Source organism: Mytilus galloprovincialis, chromosome 9, assembly GCF_965363235.1.
Source record: "Mytilus galloprovincialis chromosome 9, xbMytGall1.hap1.1, whole genome shotgun sequence".
Classification (NCBI taxonomy): domain Eukaryota; kingdom Metazoa; phylum Mollusca; class Bivalvia; order Mytilida; family Mytilidae; genus Mytilus; species Mytilus galloprovincialis.
This window is the reverse complement of record NC_134846.1, coordinates 14,721,601-14,742,259: the sequence shown is the minus strand read 5'-3', so window position 1 is coordinate 14,742,259 and position 20,659 is coordinate 14,721,601. Positions and strand designations below refer to the sequence as shown.

Sequence of the window (20,659 nt, the reverse complement as noted above, 5' to 3'; positions counted from 1 at the left end):
ACTAGCTGTCAAATTCATGGTCACCGATTTGACTCAAATTCTCATATTTGATTTATCATCTATTACCTATCGATTTTACCTCAGATGACCATATAAGCAATGTAAACATAAATAAAGATATGAATAGATTAAACCAACACGTGCAATTGGATTTTTATAGGTCTGTTTGATTTTATTTTATAGATTAACAATAGATGTTTCTCATTGTTTTTAACTGCATAAAAATGATTTTATGTGCATCGAATTAGTAATCAAATGATTTACCGTAGTTTCACTTTCATTGTTGACATTCTTTTTCTTTAAATAACCAGTACACGTACAATGCATGCGTTGTCAATCTCTAGCTAGGGTTTAAATTGAAGTTCACATGAATACGGATTTAAAGAGGTCGACTCATTCACTGGCAAGTGAATTACTAATTATCCATGTTTCTTAGCGTAATTTGACAAAATTGAACCTTTTTGGCTGCAAAAAGCAATTGTTATTTCACTATTTCACTTTCATTATTGATTGAACAGGAAAATATCAAACTTTAGATTTTTTTATATATCTCGTAGCTAGTGCCCCTTTAAGACCTAAATTTATTCAAGGCGTCGTAGCTATTTAAAAAACAATTTTACATTATGATCATCTATGCAAGAGTTTCCCAACATTCTTCAGTGAAACAAAATATTTAATTATTTACGATTCGTGCTGCCTCGAGACGAACCGCATTTGTAGATTACAGCTTTTTATACATCAAAAGAATAATTTGTAATTGGAAATAACTGAATGTCAAATATGTTCTGTCAAAAAACACGGTTCAGTTTATTTACACTTTAAACAAATTATTTCTTTAAGACATTTCGTTTCTTAGGCTTATTATGTCATTTAATTAATATGGACAGACCACTCACAGTAAGAACTAAGCCTAATTTAAGTAAACGCCATGATTAAGATAAATATTTTAAAGAAATCATCTTGCAATGGCAAAAACTCTTTTAATGGGGCAAAATAAAGACAACAGTAGTTTACCGCTGTTCAATCTTCTGTTTTTCATGCTGTTGGTCTACCGGTCTGGTAGAGTCCTCGGGAACGGACTTCCACCAGCAGTGGTGATAATAAAAAAGACGATTTCGGCAATGTAGATTTACTTGTTCATACTATTTGCTGTACCTTAACAGTTTCTATCTATTACGGTTTGCTCAAAAATGGATAGAAACTATCTTCAAGGACAATTACTCCTTTAAGTGTTCAATTGAAGAGTTGACTTTTTGTCATATTTGTTGATAATTTTTGCCTTTATAATTATCTCTATCTATCATAGTATCCACAAATAATAGACGGGACGATAACTATATAATGTAAGCCCCACTCCCACTAGACCACGATCGCACCACGCTCACCGCGATCAAAAATAAATTCAGATCGTGGTGGGGTCGCTGTCTGAGCGGCATGAAAATGTAAATTTCCGTTGCTTTCACGATGCCGCTACGTCCTCAATACACTTCTACAACGATCCCGCTACGATTATACCACGTTCTCACCGCGCTTATTCTGCGACCTCACTACGCTTATCCAGATCTTTCTACGCTCATCACGGTTCTCACTACGACCGTACCACGAGTTCCGATTGCAACTCGATCTTACCACGCTTCTACTGCGATTATAGCACGTTCTTACCACGATTATACTACGTTAATACCGCGATTTCACTGTGTTCTCAGCAATAACGCCAATATCGTGTTCCATATCAATACAGTTTCATTCCTTCTATTTCTGATTTATACGTGGATTTCTCGGAAACAATACAAACATGCCACCAAAATATACTTGAACATCTGGGCGTGGCGGTAGGGGTTGATGTAGAGGCAGACGGAGCAAAGTAGTGAATTCTGATTTGGGCAGAAATGTCGGACCTAAATTACAACCTATTGCTGGTCCATAAATCTCAAATGACGATATTTCAGTGAACGATATAGGAAGATGTGGTATGAGTGCCAATGAGACAACTCTCCATCCAAGTAACAATGTATAAAGGTAAACCATTATAGGCCAAGGAACGGCCTTCAACACGGAGCCTTGGCTCACACCGAACAGCAAGCTATAAAGGGCCCAAAATTTACTAGTGTAATATTATTAAAACGGGAAACCAACGGTCTAATCTACATAAAAACGAGAAGCATGCATGGTTGAGCCGTTAGAGAAAATGAACAAGAAGTCCTAATTACATACAAACAAACAAAACCTGGAGAGATTTAATATATTGTATGTGAAAATGACAATGAGAATGATGGTAGTAGTATGAACGTAGTCAGGTCGTAAGAAGAGCGTGATGCGGACGGCAAGGGCGTGCTAGAATCGTTCTATAGTCGTGAACAGCGTGGTATAGTTGTAGTGAAAGCGTAGTTAGGTTGCGGTGAGGAGGTGATGGTCGTAGTGAGGTCGTAATAATGTCGCTGTGAGATCGTAGCACAGTCTCTCCGAATAGAATCACGCTCTCGCTACGATGGTACAGCGACCTTTGCGATCTTACTACGATCTTAGTACGCTCTCACTACGCTTCTACTATGACCTGATTTCGCCACGACCGCACCACGATTGTTTTGAACATGTTCAAAGTTGGCCACGCTCATCACGATCTTGAAGACCTCACCACGACCGTTATACGACCTTACTGCGTTCTACACGATCGTACTACGATCATCAAAATTTGCATATTTTTTACAGATCTTAGTGCGATCGTGGCCTAGTGGGACTGCGGTATAAGGGGTCTATTGTTACACCAAATATGGTTGGCCAATTCTTAGAAAATCTGTCCGAGAGACATGAAGATGTTCCAAGGAACCAATATACCAAATTCAGTAATTCTATTACCCATAATTAGCAAGTATTTCACATGACCAAACATATAATTTTATTTTCAAGTAGTCACTGAACAATAATAGTGACATCAAGAACAAAGGACGTATGACAGACGTAACTTCTTAACTTAAAGTCTTTTGCAAACAAGGTATGAATCATCCAGGTCTTCCACCATCAATATATACAGCTTTATACAAATAGATTAGGCTACTGCTGCCACCATAAAGTAACCCCTGTCTCAAGTGAGACAAAAATGACATTAATGATTACAAGGGCATTAACTCCATAATGGAGTGTCCTTTTGTTCTTGAAGTACCTAGGAAATAGACTTTGTTCTGTTGATAATTTTTTCCTTGTCATTTTTTGTTGGAACTGTTTTAGTTTTTGTCGAGCCTGCAACTTTTGTTGCAGAAAGCTCGACATAGGGATAGTGATCCGGCGGCGGCGGCGGCGTTAGCTAACTTCTTAAAAAAGCTTTATATTTTAGAAGATGGAAGACCTGGATGCTTCATACTTTGTATATAGATGCCTCATGTTACGAAGTTTCCGTCAGTTATATGTCCAATGTCCTTGACCTCATTTTCATGGTTCAGTGACCACTTGAAAAAAAAGTTCACATTTTTTGTAATGTTGAATTCTCTCTTATTATAAGTAATAGGATAACTATATTTGATATGTGCGTACCTTGCAAGGTCCTCATGTCTGTCAGACAGTTTTCACTTGACCTCGACCTCTTTTCATAGATCAGTGAACAAGGTTAAGTTTTGGTGGTCAAGTCCATATCTCAGATACTATAAGCAATAGGGCTAATATATTCGGTGTATGGAAGGACTGTAAGATGTACATGTCCAACTGGCAGGTGTCATCTGACCTTGACCTCATTTTTATGGTTCAGTGGTTATAGTTAAATTTTTGTGTTTTGGTCTGTTTTTCTCATCCTATATGCAATAGGTCTACTATATTTGTTGTATGTAATGATTGTAAGGTGTACATGTCTAGCGGGCAGATGTCATGTGACCTTGACCTCATTTTCATGGTTCAGTAGTCAAAGTTAAGTTTTGAGTTTTGGTCTTTTTTTCTAATACTACATGCCATAGGTCAACTATATTTGGTGCATGGAAATATTTTATGATCTTTATATCAGTCGTGCAGGTTTTATTTGACAGTGACCTCATTTTCACGGTTCATTGCACAGTGTTAAGTTTTTGTGTTTTGGTCTATTTTTCTTAAACTATAAGTAATAGGTCAATTATATGTTGTATAGAAGCATTGTTAGCTGTACATGTCTGCCTGGCATGGTTCATCTGACCTTGACCTCATTTTCAAGGTTCATTGGTCTTTGTTTAGTTATCTTGGTTAATGTTAAGATTATGTGACAGTTGTAATAAAGCTTAGCTTTATACTTAGGACTATCAACATAATATCAATGATTAGTAAAGAAGGCGAGACATTTCAGCGTGTGCACTCTTGTTGAGATATACATCTCAAACCAGATGCTCCGCAGGGCGCAGCTTAATACAACCGCAGAGTTCGAACCCTGAACGGTTGGGGCAAGTATGGACACAACATTCAAGCTGGATTCAGCTCTGAATTTGGATTGTAATTAAATAGTTGACACAGCATAGGTTTCTGACACAGAATGAATGTGGTCTAAGAACTTATTTTATTTTTTTTGCTTTTGAGCAATTCACTTTGCTGTGGAATATTAATCCTCTCAAACAAACAAAAAATGGTTGAAGAAATTTAACTATTCTGGACAAAGAAAGATAACTCTAATTTTCAAAGAATATTTCATAAAGCATTGGTTTTAGGTGATTCAACAACCATTCTAGACAAAGAAAGATAACTCCAATTTATTGTCTTGAAACTACAAAAATGCTTGTTTTTGGCCCATTTTTGTCCCTTTATTCCTAGACTGTTTGCCCCATAACCCTTAAAAGATATCCCAGCCTTCTACTTTTGGTATTAAACATTGTGGTACAATTTCAGAACAATTGAAAAACTTATACACAACTTATTGTCCTGACAGTAGATAAATGCTAGTTTTGGGTCCTTTCAGACCCTAATTCCTAAACCTTAGGGGACCATAACCCCCAAAATCAATCCTAAGCTTCTTTTTGTGGTTATAAACATTGTGTTAAAATTTTACTGATTTCTATTTACTTATACTAAAGTTATTACCCGGAAACCATCCATCTTCGGACGACACTGACGACGACGACATGATACCAATATACGACCGCAAATATTTTGTGGTCGTATAAAAGATGTTGTCCGATTTTTGTGAAATTTTGTAGGTGATAAGACTTGATCTTCTGATCATTAACACAAATATCAGCTTTGCTCTAACTGCTTTACTTTATACCTTCTGATCATTCATACCAATGTCAGTCTTGCTCTAACTGCTTTAGTTTTTTTTAGATACAAGTCAAAAACTGCATTTTACTCCCATATTATATTTTAAGCAGCAGCAGCCAAGTTTGTTGGTTGATCAGGTACCCAGATTCAATGTTTTATCTAGATACCCTAAAGAACATGCAGGTAAGGTTAGTGTATTTTTCCTAGGGATATCAGAGGAAAGGATTATTTCAAAGTTAATGACAACCATAGAAGTCAAATGATGGCCAAATCTTACATAGCCTTAAAGCCAGAATAGCTAAAAAGATATATCATCTCACAATCTAAAGCAGCATACCAAGTATCAAGACAACGGAATGCTAAAATACAATTACCTTATTGGGAACTATGACCTTGAAAACAATGAAAAACATATAACTTGGCATCAAAAGCAACATACCAAGTATCATGAAGATTAAATGCCAAAATAAATATAATGAACTCTGACTTTGAACACAATGTTTTCACATTATATTAAATTTCATAATTAATAATTTTAGTGAGAAGATGCAATTTAGATCTTTGCCTTTAGAAAATGTTGTAAATGGTCAAACAGACAGATGTCTGGTGATACTCAAATATCACATAGAAATATTTAATAATCTGACAAACAAAGATGTCTTTTTTCATGTACGAAATATACACAATGGAAACTTTTTATAATAAATAAAGCAGATATCTTGAATAATAGAAAAACAAATTTACAAAAAAGATTTTATTTAAACAAAATTTGTGAATGAACATGAACGAATATGAATAAATATTACTGACAATTGCACCATGTTTAGAATCTCTTATTAAAATAAATATAATATATTAGATATGACTAGTAATACATGATTAATATAAATAAGTTACATATACACTACATTTAATAATACCATTGAAAGTTCCCTGTCAATCACATATCAGTGTATGTGGAGGAACTTATCCTCACTTTTTCAACAATAGGATTCTTTTTGTTTATAAATAATTAAAACAGCTATTGCAGTCATTTGCATATTGATTGATAGTTATTAAATAAAAACATAGAAATTTTGTTTTGTCATTTAAAGGTGCTTATTATAAAGTGTTGATTTTGATAATAAAATGTACTAAAAATTTCACAACTACTTTACACAGGATGTTGACTGTTTGTCCAGTGGGTATTTCATAAACCAACGAAACACAACAGAGACAATTTTACTCTTATAATCATGAGTGAAACTAGATTATGTTGATCTTATGAACTTTCAAAGGTATTTTCAAGTGTGGTGTATTTAGTTTTAGTTGAAATATAAAAATGTTTGTAATTACGTAAATACATTTTCTGTTTATAAAATATATGCACAAAATACATCTTATTTTACCAAAAAAGATCATTATTGTGATTACGGGTACTTAACAACCTAAATCATTGCTAATATAAGATAAAATACTGTTCTTAAAGGAGCCGTCTCTTTTATTTTCATTTATTGAGCAGTGCCATTCAATAAATGCTACGTACAATCAAGCATTTCATTTAAACTAGGTAAAAAGGCTGATTTAGTTAATATGATTCAAGCCAAAATAAAACTAGAAATGGTCCCAGCACAATATTTATGTTAGTTCCCTGATTTAACCTATACCATTATAAATAAATCAATTGTAAATGAAAAAAGTTGCCTTAACCGAGGGAGATTAAAATGATTTTGAGCTTGACATTAAAATAGAAGGTTTAGGCTTGATATTTGGTATAGTTGGTCTTTGGTGATGGCTTTATGTTGATCACTAGACACCTTACATACTTGAGTGTTGGTGTTGGGTTGCTGTCTCAATTAAGTTTTACCTTCACTTCCTTAATAAAAGTGTTAATGAAAAATACTAATTTCATTTATGATTAAAATATCACATAAGATTAAGATGGGAATTTTTCTTTCGTTGTCAAATCATTTTAAGGTAATGGAGCCATGACAAAAAAGAATGCTTCCAAATTAAAAAAAAAAAAACTGAAGAAATTTCTCAATTCAACTTACTCATTAATTCATTAAAAATGAAACTTTTAAACGATTAATGTAACACTACACCAAATTTTGGGTTGTCATCCCTATATGTAGAGCCTACTCACGAAATCTTGATCTTCTTAATTTCAAATGAGACAGATTGGTTTTCTTTTTTTTTTTTAATTATTAATATTTTATTGGAAAATACATTGGTATTTTTTTCATCTTTAATTTCTATTCTTAAAAAATACTTTGTTATATTGGAATACATACAAACTAGAAGTTATGAATATCAATGTTCTGTTTTTTTTAATCAAAACTAATGAAAAGATGTTGCGGAGAGGTTGTTGAGAAACTAAAGTTATCTTCATTCTGGCCTTACTGAACACAGTTTACACAAATAGAGCAAATAAACATTTAAGTATAAAATGGTTTGTATCTGTCATGCATCAAAAATAAACATTGATTTCTAGAACAATTAACTAAAATCTGTTCTCAAGAGGGATTCTAAAGGGGAATAATTCTAATTCATCTTTCTTATCTGTCAAAGTAAAAATTCTAAAATATCAAGATTTACTTTAGCATTCTGTTTGAAGGTTTCATTTAAATTGCAGTCTGTCCCTAGTTGGTTCCAGGTCTAAACTGTTTGTTTACACTGTACAGAAGTCTATTTAAATGTTTTGTCTCAATTAAACACATCACATGATAGTCATCAGCCCCAAATGTATTGGATGGTGAATTATGGAATTCTATATCCAGGATTTATAAAGTTTCTTGGGTCAGAGTAATCAATGTCATAACACAAATATTTAAATCGATTGTTAAATGATGTTTCCAGATGTCGCTGGATACTTAAATCTGTGAAATCCGCAATAAATGTGATTAAACCAATACTGTTATTTCAATATTAATAATATAATATTTTATATACAAAATTTGTGGACTGAAAGCACTTCTGTCATCTTGTGTCATAAAAGTTTAATAGTTTTGTGAATTATACAAGACTGTTTAATATACATGTATAGTATTTGTATCCTCGACAAACGAGGGTATAAAAGTCACAAGCTCTTACTCATTCATTTTGGCATTAATGTACTGGTATATATAACCAAAACAATTTAAACCAAATCATTCCACAATTTTTAACAATTGTTTTCCAGCTAAAATGATTTCAAAATAAACACGAAAATATCACACCATATGTCTGCCGAAAATAAGTCGAAATTGTGAAATCAACAAAATTTGACATTGCCGACATTGCAGACATCAAGCACTTTCTGTAACATTTTTTTGGTGAATTTAAATATCACACAGCAAATATAAAGCAATATTTTGAAACAACTGGATTGTCTGTTAGACTTTTCTACTCCTTTTCAACACCATCTTCTGTCAGAGTTTTATCTGTATCCAGTAGTGTAGTGTCTTCATCAGAATCCTGAAAGGGAGATAACTGTTTGATCATTCAGTCATACATTAATACAATACAATAGATATAAAAAAAAGAAGATGTGGTATGATTGCCAATGAGACAACTCTCCACAAGAGACCAAAAATAACACAGAAATTAACATCTATAGGTCACCGTGGCCTTCAAAAATGAGCAAGCCCATACCACATAGTCGGTAATAAAAGGCCCGAAATGACAATGTAAAACAATTCAAACGAGAAAACTAACTATTTTTAAAAATGAACGAAAAACAAACATGTAACACATAAACAAACGACAACCACTGAATTACAGGCTCCTGACTTGGGACAGGCACATACATACATAATGTGGCAGGGTTTTTCTTTTTTGCCATGCAATGCATTTTTACTTATCAAGTGATTGATGGTGATAAAACCCTCTGACTTAAGACTCTTTGAATATAGCATGTATAGAGTGATATTTCAGAGTGAATAACCCAAATTCAACAGCATTCACAAAAAAAAAAATCACCACAAAAAGTGATTTTGTTCTCATCACTCTGAAATAATACTAATATACTTTTTAAACTGTATAAAAATAGAACAGCCAAACCTATCATCTCAGGTCCAAAATTTATCATAAATGGATTAAAGTTTAAGAAAGGTGATGTTTTAATTCTTTTGATGATAGGAGCAATGAAAAATCCACCAGGTAACTTATTAGTTCATCAAACTTAACATTTAGTTTTTTTAAATTACACATCTCATTATAATTTTCATTTTTATGTGGTTTATAAACAGCAATTTAAATTCTGTATTATGGATGTTACTTTATATACAAAGTTTCTTTTAAAAGTCATACTGTGATTTATGTGTGCAGTTGCACATCAAATGAGATTTTTTTTATTCTTTGTAAAATTTTACATTTTTTAACAACTATGTATAAATCAAATTTTCAAAATACACATTAAATTCAACAGGTAAAATTTTGACTAACATTAAACAGAAAATTTCTAACAAAAAGCAGATAAAATTGATGGAAAGTAGAAAAGGGTGACTTGTTTCATAACCTCAACATTCATCTATTACAGAGGGAATGTACCTAAAAAATTTAAATACCTCTGGTACATTCTATACCTTCAGTTTTATTGTAAAAATTATGAACATTTTAAAAAAGTTTTATGGTCTGTGAAGTGTTATTTTAACATAATAAGACACTTTTAGATTTGTGACCTTTTTTTAATAGTATTTGCTCTATTTTAAAAGAATTGTGCTTTCGTAATTTGTAAATTGAACTTACGTAATATAGATAATTGCAGAGAGTGGATTTAAGTGTTCAGAAGTTAAAACCCTCATTCAGAATATTATTTTTTGTTATAATATATCACTTAAAAGTTAGTAAAAATTTTGCTTGAATCCCTTTTCCTAGCTGGAACAACCTAAAAACTCTCCTCCAATTTTAATATTCCAGATACATCATACAAGCATGTATGTACATAACAAGAATGTGTCCATTTTACACGGATGCCCAACTCGCAATGCACTATCATTTTCTATGTTTAGTGAACCATGAAATTACGGTCAAAACTCTAATTTGGCATTAGAGTTTAAAATAGCATATCATAGGGAACATGTATACTAAGTTTCAAGTTGATTGGACTTCAAATTCATTCAAAACTACCTTGTTCATTCAAAACTACCTTGACCAAAAACTTTAACCTGAAACTTGCCCCATCATTTTCTATGTTAAGTGGACCATAAAATTGAGGTCAAAAACTCTAATTTGGCATTAAAATTAGAAAGATCATATCATAGGAAACATGTGTACTAAGTTTCAAGTTGATTGGACTTCAACTTCATCAAAAACTACCTTGACCAAAAACTTTAACCTGAAGCGGGACGAACAGACGGACGAACAGACGGATGAACAGATGGACGGATGCACAGACCAGAAAACATAATGCCCCTCTACTATCATAGGTGGGGCATAAAAATATGTTGAGCGATAAGAGCTGTCTTTAATTGTTTCTTCTGTTTTCTGTTTTGTTTTCGTTTAAGACTGATCTACATTTCTTGTAAAATGCTATGCTCCTTGTTTAAGTCTATACTACATAAATCGAGGTCATGAAATAATTGTCTCATTGAAAATCATAACATATCTCATATTTTATACTGAAGACAGCTTTGTACAGTACATATATTCTAAATAACAATGTTTACTTGAGTGGACAAGCTGTGGGTATTATAAATCTATATCCATTTATTACTTAACCATAAAGTTTGTATTATCAAGTTACATTATATCTTTATGGTGGTCAGTCTTGAGGGAAATAAAGATATGATCTAGTTAAGTGTACCACTGTCATAAAACAGGTCATCAATTCATGTAAGTTTCACTGGTATGATCAATGAAATCACATTCAATTACAGATGAATAAAATCTCATAAAAGCTTATAAAATATATTTACTACATCATGTACATAAAAAGGCGACAAGAATCATCAAAAATATTTGACAGTACAATGTCAATGGACGATAACAACCATCAGAAATCAGCTACTCCAAAACTGTTATAACAGAGATATGTCACTTTTTTGTAAATTTTGATTATGCAAATGTTGAAATAATTAGTGAGCACGCTCACATACCCCACGTCCCCACATTGTCATTGGAGAAATAAAATATGTGTAAGAAAAAAAAATTGTATAAGAAAAAAAAATTGAGTCATAATTTCCTGTCAATATGCACATAGTTTGTCCTTATTATCTACAAAGTTTTTATGAAATTATGTTGTGTGGTTTCAGAGGAGTTGCGATGACAAACTGTTGCAGAAGTACATTGAAACAAATAAGTTCAAAGGGGTGCAACTCCTAGAAAAAAAATTGAATCATAATTTCCTGTCGATAAGCACATCTACAAAGTATGTCCTTATTATCTGAAAAGGTTTCATGAAATACTGTTGTGTGGTTTGAGAGGAGTTGCGATGACAAAAGGTTGCAGTAGTATATTGGGCAAATATGTTCAAAGGGGCGCAACTCCTGGAAAAAAATTGAATTGTAATTTCCTGTCGATATGCACATCTACGTAGTATGTCCTTATTATCTGAAAAGGTTTCATGAAATTCTGTTGTGTGGTTTGAGAGGAGTTGCGATGACAAACTGTTGCAGTAGTACATTAAAGTAAATAAGTTCAAAGGGGCGTAACTCCTAGAAAAAAAATTGAATCGCAATTTCCTGTCGATATGCACATCTACGTAGTATGTCCTTATTATCTGAAAAGGTTTCATGAAATTCTGTTGTGTGGTTTGAGAAGAGTTGCGATGACAAACTGTTGCAGTAGTACATTAAAGTAAATAAGTTCAAAGGGGCGTAACTCCTAGAAAAAAAATTGAATCGCAATTTCCCGTCGATATGCACAACTACATAGTATGTCCTTATTATCTGAAAAGGTTTCGTGAAATTCTGTTGTGTGGTTTGAGAGGAGTTGCGATGACAAACTGTTGCAGTAGTACATTAAAGTAAATAAGTTCAAAGGGGCGTAACTCCTAGAAAAAAAATTGAATAGCAATTTCCCGTCGATATGCACAACTACATAGTATGTCCTTATTATCTGAAAAGGTTTCGTGAAATTCTGTTGTGTGGTTTGAGAGGAGTTGCGATGACAAGAAACAGGACTGACGGACTGACGGACGGACGGACGGACGGGTCAAAAACATTATACCCTCCGCAACCCGTTGCGTGGGGTATAAAAATAGCAGTACTTAACATGTTTCATAAGTTAGGCTTATATTCAAAGTCAATGAACCATGATTGGTACATGGCTAAATAATCTCCTTGTAAATGAGATGTGCCAATGCTAATACAACTGCCTACCAAATATCATTGACTTGTTATAAGTTATTCCCTTTCAACAAACCTAAACACAAATATTAACTTGCAAAATGACTTGTAAACTATGTAAACAGAGGGGTGAAGCTATATAATATCCATGGAAACAATACTTTCAAATGCCATATATATGCCAATAAATTTACATACCAAACATCATTGGCTTAACATTAGCAGTTCATCTTAAACTGATCTAATCACAAACTAATACATGTAAACTAAGCAAAATTTCTAGGTCCATAGAACATGACTAAGGGGGTGGGCCAACTATTCTCCATAAAAATGAGATGTACTAACGCTTATACAACTGAATACCAATTAACATTGACCTACCACTAGTGGTTCTCCATAAACTGACCTAATCACAAACTAATAGATATAGGAAGATGTGGTGTGAGTGCCAATGAGACAACTCTCCATCCAAATAACAATTTAAAACTAAAGGCTCTCAAGAGCCTGTGTCGCTCACCTTGGTCTATGTGCATATTAAACAATGGACACAGATACATTCATGACAAAATTGTGTTTTGGTGATCATGATGTGTTTGTAGATCTTACTTTACTGGACATTCTTCTTGCTACAATTATCTCTATCTATAATGAACTTGGCCCAGTAATTACAGTGGAAAATATATTCTAAAAATTTACAAAAATTTACAAAAATTTATGAAAATTGTTAAAAAATGACTATAAAGGGCAAAAACTCCTTAAGGGGTAAACTGACAATTTTGGTCATGTTGACTTTTTTGTAGATCTTTCTTTGCTGAACATTATTGCTGTTTACAGTTTATCTCTATCTATTATAATATTCAAGATAATAACCATAAACTGCAAAATTTCCTTAAAATTAATAATTCTGGGGCAGCAACCCAACAACAGTGTGTCTGTTTTGTCTGAAAATTTCAGGGCAGATAAATCTTGACCTGATTAACAATTTTTCCCTGTCAGATTTGCTCTAAATGCTTTGGTTTCCGAGATATAAGCCAAAATCCACATTTCGCCCCTATGTACTATTTTCAGCCATAGCAGCCATCTTAGTTGGTTGGCAGGGTCACGCCACACATTTTTAAAACCTGATACCCAAATGATGATTGTGGACAAGTTTAGTTAAATTTGGCCCAGTAGTTTCAGAGAAGATTTTTTAAAAGAATACTAAAAGTGTAGAAAAATGGTTTAAAATTGACTATAAAGGGCAATAACTCCTTAATGGGTCAACTGACAATTTTAGTCATGTTAACTTATTTGTAGATCTTACTTTGCTGAAAATTATTGCTGTTTACAGTTTATTTCTAACTATAATAATATTCAAGATAATAAGCAAAAACTGCAAAATTTCCTTAAAATTACTAATTCAGGGGCAGCTACCCAACAACAGGTTGTCCGATTTGTCTGAAAATTTCAGGGAAGATAGATCTTGACCTAATAGATTATTTATCCCATGTCAGATTTGCTCTAAATGCTTTGGTTTTTGAGTTATAAGCCAAAATCTACATTTTACCCCTATGTTCTATTTTTAACCTGATAAACAATTTTTCCCCCATGTCAGATTTGCTCTAAATGCTTTGGTTTTTGAGTTATAAGCCAAAAACTGCCTTTTACCCTATGTTCTATTTATAGCCATGGAGGCCATCTTGATGGTTGACTGCGTCACCGGACACATTTTTTAAACTTAATACCCCAATGATGATCATGATGATTGTGGCCAAGTTTGGTTTAATTTGGCTCAGTAGTTTCAGAGGAGAAGATTTTTGTAAAAGTTAACGACGATGGACGACGGATGCAAAGTGATGGGAAAAGCTCACTTGGCCCTTCGTAAACCATTATAGGTCAATGTTTGACCTTCAACACGGAGCCTGGGCTCACAGCGAACAACAAGCTATAAAGGGCCCAAAATTAATAGTGTAAAACCATTCAAACGGGAAAACCAATGGTCTAATCTATACAAAACAAACAAGAGTGCACACACTGAAATGTCTCGCCTTCTTTACTAATCATTGATATTATGTTGATAGTCCTAAGTATAAAGCTTTATTACAACTGTCACATAAACTTAACATTAACCAAGATAGCTAAACAAAGACCAATGAACCATGAAATGAGGTCAAGGTCAGATGAACCATGCCAGGCAGACATGTACAGCTAACAAAGCTTCCATACAACAAATATAGTTGACCTATTACTTCTATTTAAAGAAAAATAGACCAAAACACAAAAACTTAACACTGTGCAATGAACCGTGCAATTGAGGTCATGGTCAAATAAAACCTGCGGGACTGACATATAGATCATAATATATTCCTATACACCAAATGTAGTTGACTTTTGGCATATAATATTAGATAAAAAGACCAAAACTTAAAAACTTAACTTTGACCACTGAACCATGAAAATGAGGTCAAGGTCAGATGACATCTGCCCGCTAGACATGTACACATTACAATCATTCCATACAACAAATATAGTAGACCTATTGCATAAAGTATGAGAAAAACAGACCAAAACACAAAAACTTAACTATAACCACTGAACCATTAAAATGAGGTCAAGGTCAGATGACACCTGCCAGTTGGACATGTACACCTTCCAGTCCTTCCATACACCAAATATACTAGCCCTATTGCTTATAGTATCTGAGATATGGACTTGACCACCAAAACTTAACCTTGTTCACTGATCCATGAAATGAGGTCGAGGTCAAGTGAAAACTGTCTGACGGGCTTGAGGACCTTGCAAGGTACGCACATAACAAATATAGTTATCCTATTACTTATAATAAGAGAGAATTCAACATTACAAAAATTCTGAACTTTTTTTTCAAGTGGTCACTGAACCATGAAAATGAGGTCAAGGACATTGGACATGTGACAGACGGAAACTTCGTAACACGAGGCATCTATATACAAAGTATGAAGCATCCAGGTCTTTCACCTTCTAAAATATAAACCTTTTAAGAAGTTAGCTAACGCCGCTGCCGGATCACTATCCCTATGTCGAGCTTTCTGCAACAAAAGTTGAAGGCTGGACAAAAAACGAGAAACACTTATAAATTACTTAAACAAACGACAACTACTGTACATCAGATTCCTGACTTAGGACAGGTGCAAACATTTGCAGAGGGATACATACATGTATAATAAGCAAAAGTTTAAAAGTCAATGACCATGAGTCGACCATGATGACTGAGGGGGCAGGGCCAAATAATCTCCACAGAAATGAGATGTGCCAACTCTAATACAGCTGCATACCAATTATGATTGGACTACCACTTGTAGTTGACCATAACCTAACTAGACCTTATCACTAGATGCCCTGCTCCCCCACTTTTTGTGGGAAACATTTAGAACTACTCTAGTGAGGTGTACATATACTGGTTGATATTTAAGTCTGGTTGTTTTGTAAGTTTATCCTATCTGTTCTTTGTTTTGTACATAAATCAGGCCATTAGTTTTCTCTTTTGATTGTTTTACATTTGCCATTTAAGGTCTATTCATAGCTGACTGTGAGGTATATACAGGTAGGTTTTGCTCAGTGTTAAAGGCTGTATGGTTACCTAAAGTTTAAGCTATGCCATTTGATATTTCTGGAGGAGAGTTGGCTCATTGGCAATCATACATTTTATTGTACCACATCTTCTTATTTTCATACACAGGAGTATAAGGACCAACCATGTTTCACTGGGACTAGTAGATTTGTAGTCTTTGCAGGCACTAAGACAGATACAGAATCCTGATAATGTTCATGAACAAATTTACCAAAATCTCAGGAATAATTTACTGGACAATGGACATGCTTTTGAAGTTATATTAATGAAAGTTTCATAAATGATAATAAATATTTCAATTTAGCAATGTTTTGCAGTAAGAATCATGAATGCAGGATACATTCTGCAGTATAGCCTCAATGATGATATAAGGTGTATAAAAGATACAACATGCTTTTTAAGTAACTTTCATATAAGATTTCAGACTTATCTACTATCATGACTATATCATATATATTTCTACATACAATATAATAACATGCTATATAAAGAACTTGAGTAAGGCCATTGAAAAGTAATATTTGATTCTCATGTCTGTCATAGGTTTTAGAATGTGTGACACCAATTCACCTTGTTGCATCTGTAAACACTGCCCTCCCCCCCCCCAAAAAAAAAAATAACAAGTCCTCCCCAATGAATCATCCAATCAAAAACAAGAGACAGTTGAGCATCAAAATAGTGGTAGTGGTTGCTGCTACGTAGTCAGTGAACTGTTTATTTACAAAGGGGTGGCTAAAAGGTGCCTGGTCATGCTGGTAGTAATATAAACAATAAGCAAAATGACTGAAAAACACCCAATGTTTTACCCATTTGAGTTGATAAGAACTTTGCTAGCCTATTAATGTTTACTCCACATCCTTTTTAATCATTTGTTCTTAATGTATATTAATTATGATTGGAGAAGGGATGAATCCTTTTTAGTGGTTTGAGTGTGATGTCTGGTGACACAGGTGATTTACAGCTATCTATACTTTTTAATGGTATAGGGACTGTGACTTTCATTGGAGGGAGGAATTTCAGTGAATCACCACTTAAATTTCTGGAAGGGAGATTGTACAGACAGAGAATCAAAATATTAATTTTTGTAGCCTTATTCAAAGTTTCAGAATCTAAAGCAGTATGGGTAAATAATTATTTAAACACAAAAATAGTATATTATATCAGAATGGCCAGTGGCCAGCTGTTTAGAATGTTGGCTATAGATCAAAAATTTTCTTCAAAATTATACCCATAATGCATTAGATTTTGAAGCCTTGATTTAAGCAAGCAGGATAGTTTACCTTGTGTGTCATATTTCCCATTCATCCATAGGGTTATATAGGGGAGTAGTACTGGTACCATGCTCCTGGTCCTGGTCGGTATTATGAGAGAAGGAGTAGAAAGATACATTCTTATTAGTGTTAGATGAACGATTAGAGAGGATATGTTTTACATAAGAATGCGCAGCAGCTCCAAGCGGACTCTTTGGACTTTTAGTAGAAGCCAGAGCTCCAAGTGGACTCTTTGGACTTTTAGTAGAAGCCAGAGCCCCAAGTGGACTGTTCTTTACCTCAGAGTCTGATAAGTTAGATGTATTAATTTTTCTTCCTGATTTTCCACTCCGATTAGCATCATTTTTTGAGTCATTATGAATTTCACTGTCTTGACTAGAGGAGTCTTGTTCCATAGTCCAATCTGGGAAATCAATGGACTCTCTAGGAGATATGTCACTACTACGGACCCGGCCCACTAGTTCATCTCCAATGTAGTCATCCCATTCAAAACTGTCTATGAAAGGATCAGACATATTGTATTCCTCTAAAGGTTCAACAAACTTAAGTTCCGAGGCTTTAGTCTGAGGTTCTTCCTCACACAGAAGTTCATCTTCCAGGATTGTATTTAGACTACGAGTTGATGTATATTTAGAAGGAGGAGCAGACATGCCCTTTGAAATGTAAATTTCACGTGCAATATCCATGTCATCTGATGTTGGACTAGATATACCACTATTTTCATCTACAGAACTTTTCACGTCTGTCGATAATAATACACCTGATAGAGTAAGTTTTAACAGTCTTAATTTCTCAGCCTCATCCTCTTCATTCTCATCTGACAAATCGTCAATGTTGTCTGTTTTACTATTCGTTTCAGAATGGATATCTTCAACATTGTCACTCTTTGGCAAGTTATCTAACATTTCTTGTTTATGAACACTATTAGGAGTTTCGCCATATTTTTCTTCAAAATCTATAATACTATCAACACTATTAAATTGTCCTGAAGGATCTCGTGAATTTGTAACTTCATTATTAACAAAACTAACGCTATTCTCGTTTTTATGTTTTTTCTCTTCGTTTCTATCTGTACCACCGGGAATGACACTTTGGGATTCTTTACTTTTTTTATCTACCGTTAAATCTAATTGTGTCTCACAAAAGCTACTGTATGAACAAGGGTCGTTCTCTATTTTTGTACCATTCAAACAAATGTCAGGTATACTGTTATTAAGTTTTACCGGGTCCTTGTCAGTAGAAGCAATAACTTGGTCATTGTTTGTAGCTTTAGGAAGTTTAATATCAGTTTGGTCCTTGTTTGTAAGGGTTTGAGCACTAATAGATGACTTGTCCTCACCTGTGGTGGACTGAGAATTTCTGACTTTATTCCTGTCATTAGTTGATTTGTCAGTATTTTTCTGTGAAAAAGAATTACTGTCTTTATTTTCATCTTTGGCAAACACTTGAGGAGTAGAAGGTTGAGAATTATTGACTTTGTTTTTATCCTTGTCTGACACTTGAGGAGTACTAGGTTGAGATCTGGTGACTTTGTTCGTATCTTTTACTGACGATAAAGGAGTACTAGGTTGAGATCTAGTGACTTTGTTCGTATCTTTATTAGACCCAACAGGTGTACTGGTAGACCGATGGACCGTAGGTCTGTTAGGAGTACTAATAGGACTGTCGTGTCCTATACTTCCACTGACAATTTCACAATTAAAGTTATCCCCCTTTTCATCAGCATTGATGTGAGTAGGCAAGGAATTGGAATTAAAATCTGCTGCACAAATGTCATCCACAACATTATGTTTTATTCCCGAAATATCACTGGCATGAACTTCTACTTTAACAACTCTAGCTTCCCGTGTGGACATCTTGGCCCACTTCCTCTCAAACTCTGCTTCATCTGCAGCCTCTTTTTCAGATTGAATCTTCTGAAGCTGAGCATGAATCTCCTCTATCTGTGGACGATGTGATGAATCCTGCCAACACAACTGCATCATCTGGTACCTACAATGTATAAGTTACAAACAAATATTAAAGTATATAGTTACATTCCAGTTAAAATGCTTCAGAGTGTTATCAGAGCAAAGACATTCAGGATGTTTATATTTTAGACACAGTATGCAAGTTTAATGTCCTATCAAAATTGTTAGACTGGTTGTTCATATATCTCTTCTTATTTAAAGTAATACACACTTTATTAGCTCAGTTGTAATGGCTTCTTAACTTTTTTTTTAAATAAAATATTATGTGAAAGGGGAGGGGGTAAGGATGGGATGGCATAATGAGTTCCTTGAAAATAAAAGCTGAATCCCTGCAAAAAAATAAAGCTTTCTTTCTAGGATCTGAAAAAAAATAATCATTATTCCTGTCTCCAGAAAAGGGGTAACCACAAATTCCAACAAAATTAAAGACCCTATCCAGACATCCCTTGATAGATAATTTGGGACATATATATTTTTATTGATTATAATGTGTGTTTAATTTTCTATCTGGAGTATTAATTTTTGTGTAAGTTTTGGGGGAACAATTATCATAAATATCATTACAGATACCTACCTGATTTTTTTTTTTTGGGGGGGGGAGCAAATAAATTAGTATACTGAAAAAATGGGACTTTCACAAAACAACAAGAGTTGTCATGATTAAACTTGTTGTTTTGTAATCTCATTTACAAAATTATAATATACAGTATATGTGTATAACTTTTGATAGATCTATTCAAACATTCTTCAATATAATAATTGTCACATCCCCTATGACTACCTTAACATATCTATCAGTGTATACATTTAAAAATGTTGTTAATGATAGATTTTTAACCCTGAATTTATTGAGAAAAATTTTTTCCCTAAACAAATTCTGTTTTTAAATGTGAGGCTTGGCAATCATTTAGAATATCGTAAATTAAGTTGTCAAATATTATTAAAAAACAAGAATGTGTCCAAAGTACACGGATGCCCCGCTCAATCATTTTCCATGTTCCATGGACCGTGAAATAGGGTAAAAATCTAATTTGGCATTAAAATTAGAAAGATCATATCATAGGGCACATGTATACTAAGTTTCAAGTTGATTGGACTTCAACTTCATCAAAAACTACCTTGACCAAAAACTTTAACCTGAAGCCAAAAACTTTAACCTGAAATTTGCACTATCATTTTCTATGTTCAGTGAACCGTAAAATTGGGGTCAAAACTCTAATTTGGCATTTAAATTAGAAAGATCATATCATAGGGCACATGTATACTAAGTTTCAAGTTGATTGGACTTCAACTTCATCAAAAACTACCTTGACCAAAAACTTTAACCTGAAGCCAAAAACTTTAACCTGAAATTTGCACTATCATTTTCTATGTTCAGTG

General features: G+C 33.7%; 1 protein-coding gene across 3 annotated transcripts in view; it reads right to left on the bottom strand.

The window, feature by feature from the left end:
• Positions 1–5,941: 5,941 nt before the first annotated feature.
• The window catches only part of LOC143044486 (uncharacterized), a 37,135-nt gene continuing 22,417 nt past the window's right edge, over positions 5,942–20,659 (bottom strand). For 2 of the 3 annotated variants that reach the window (XM_076216529.1, XM_076216532.1), the window contains 2 exons: positions 17,319–19,301; positions 5,942–8,637 (listed from right to left, as the gene is read on the bottom strand). In XM_076216529.1, the coding sequence (XP_076072644.1) occupies positions 17,327–19,301 (1,975 nt within the window). In that variant the 3' untranslated portion in view covers positions 5,942–8,637; positions 17,319–17,326. The remainder of the gene's footprint in view (positions 8,638–17,318; positions 19,302–20,659) is intronic. The other variant, XM_076216531.1, reaches the window with a different exon arrangement.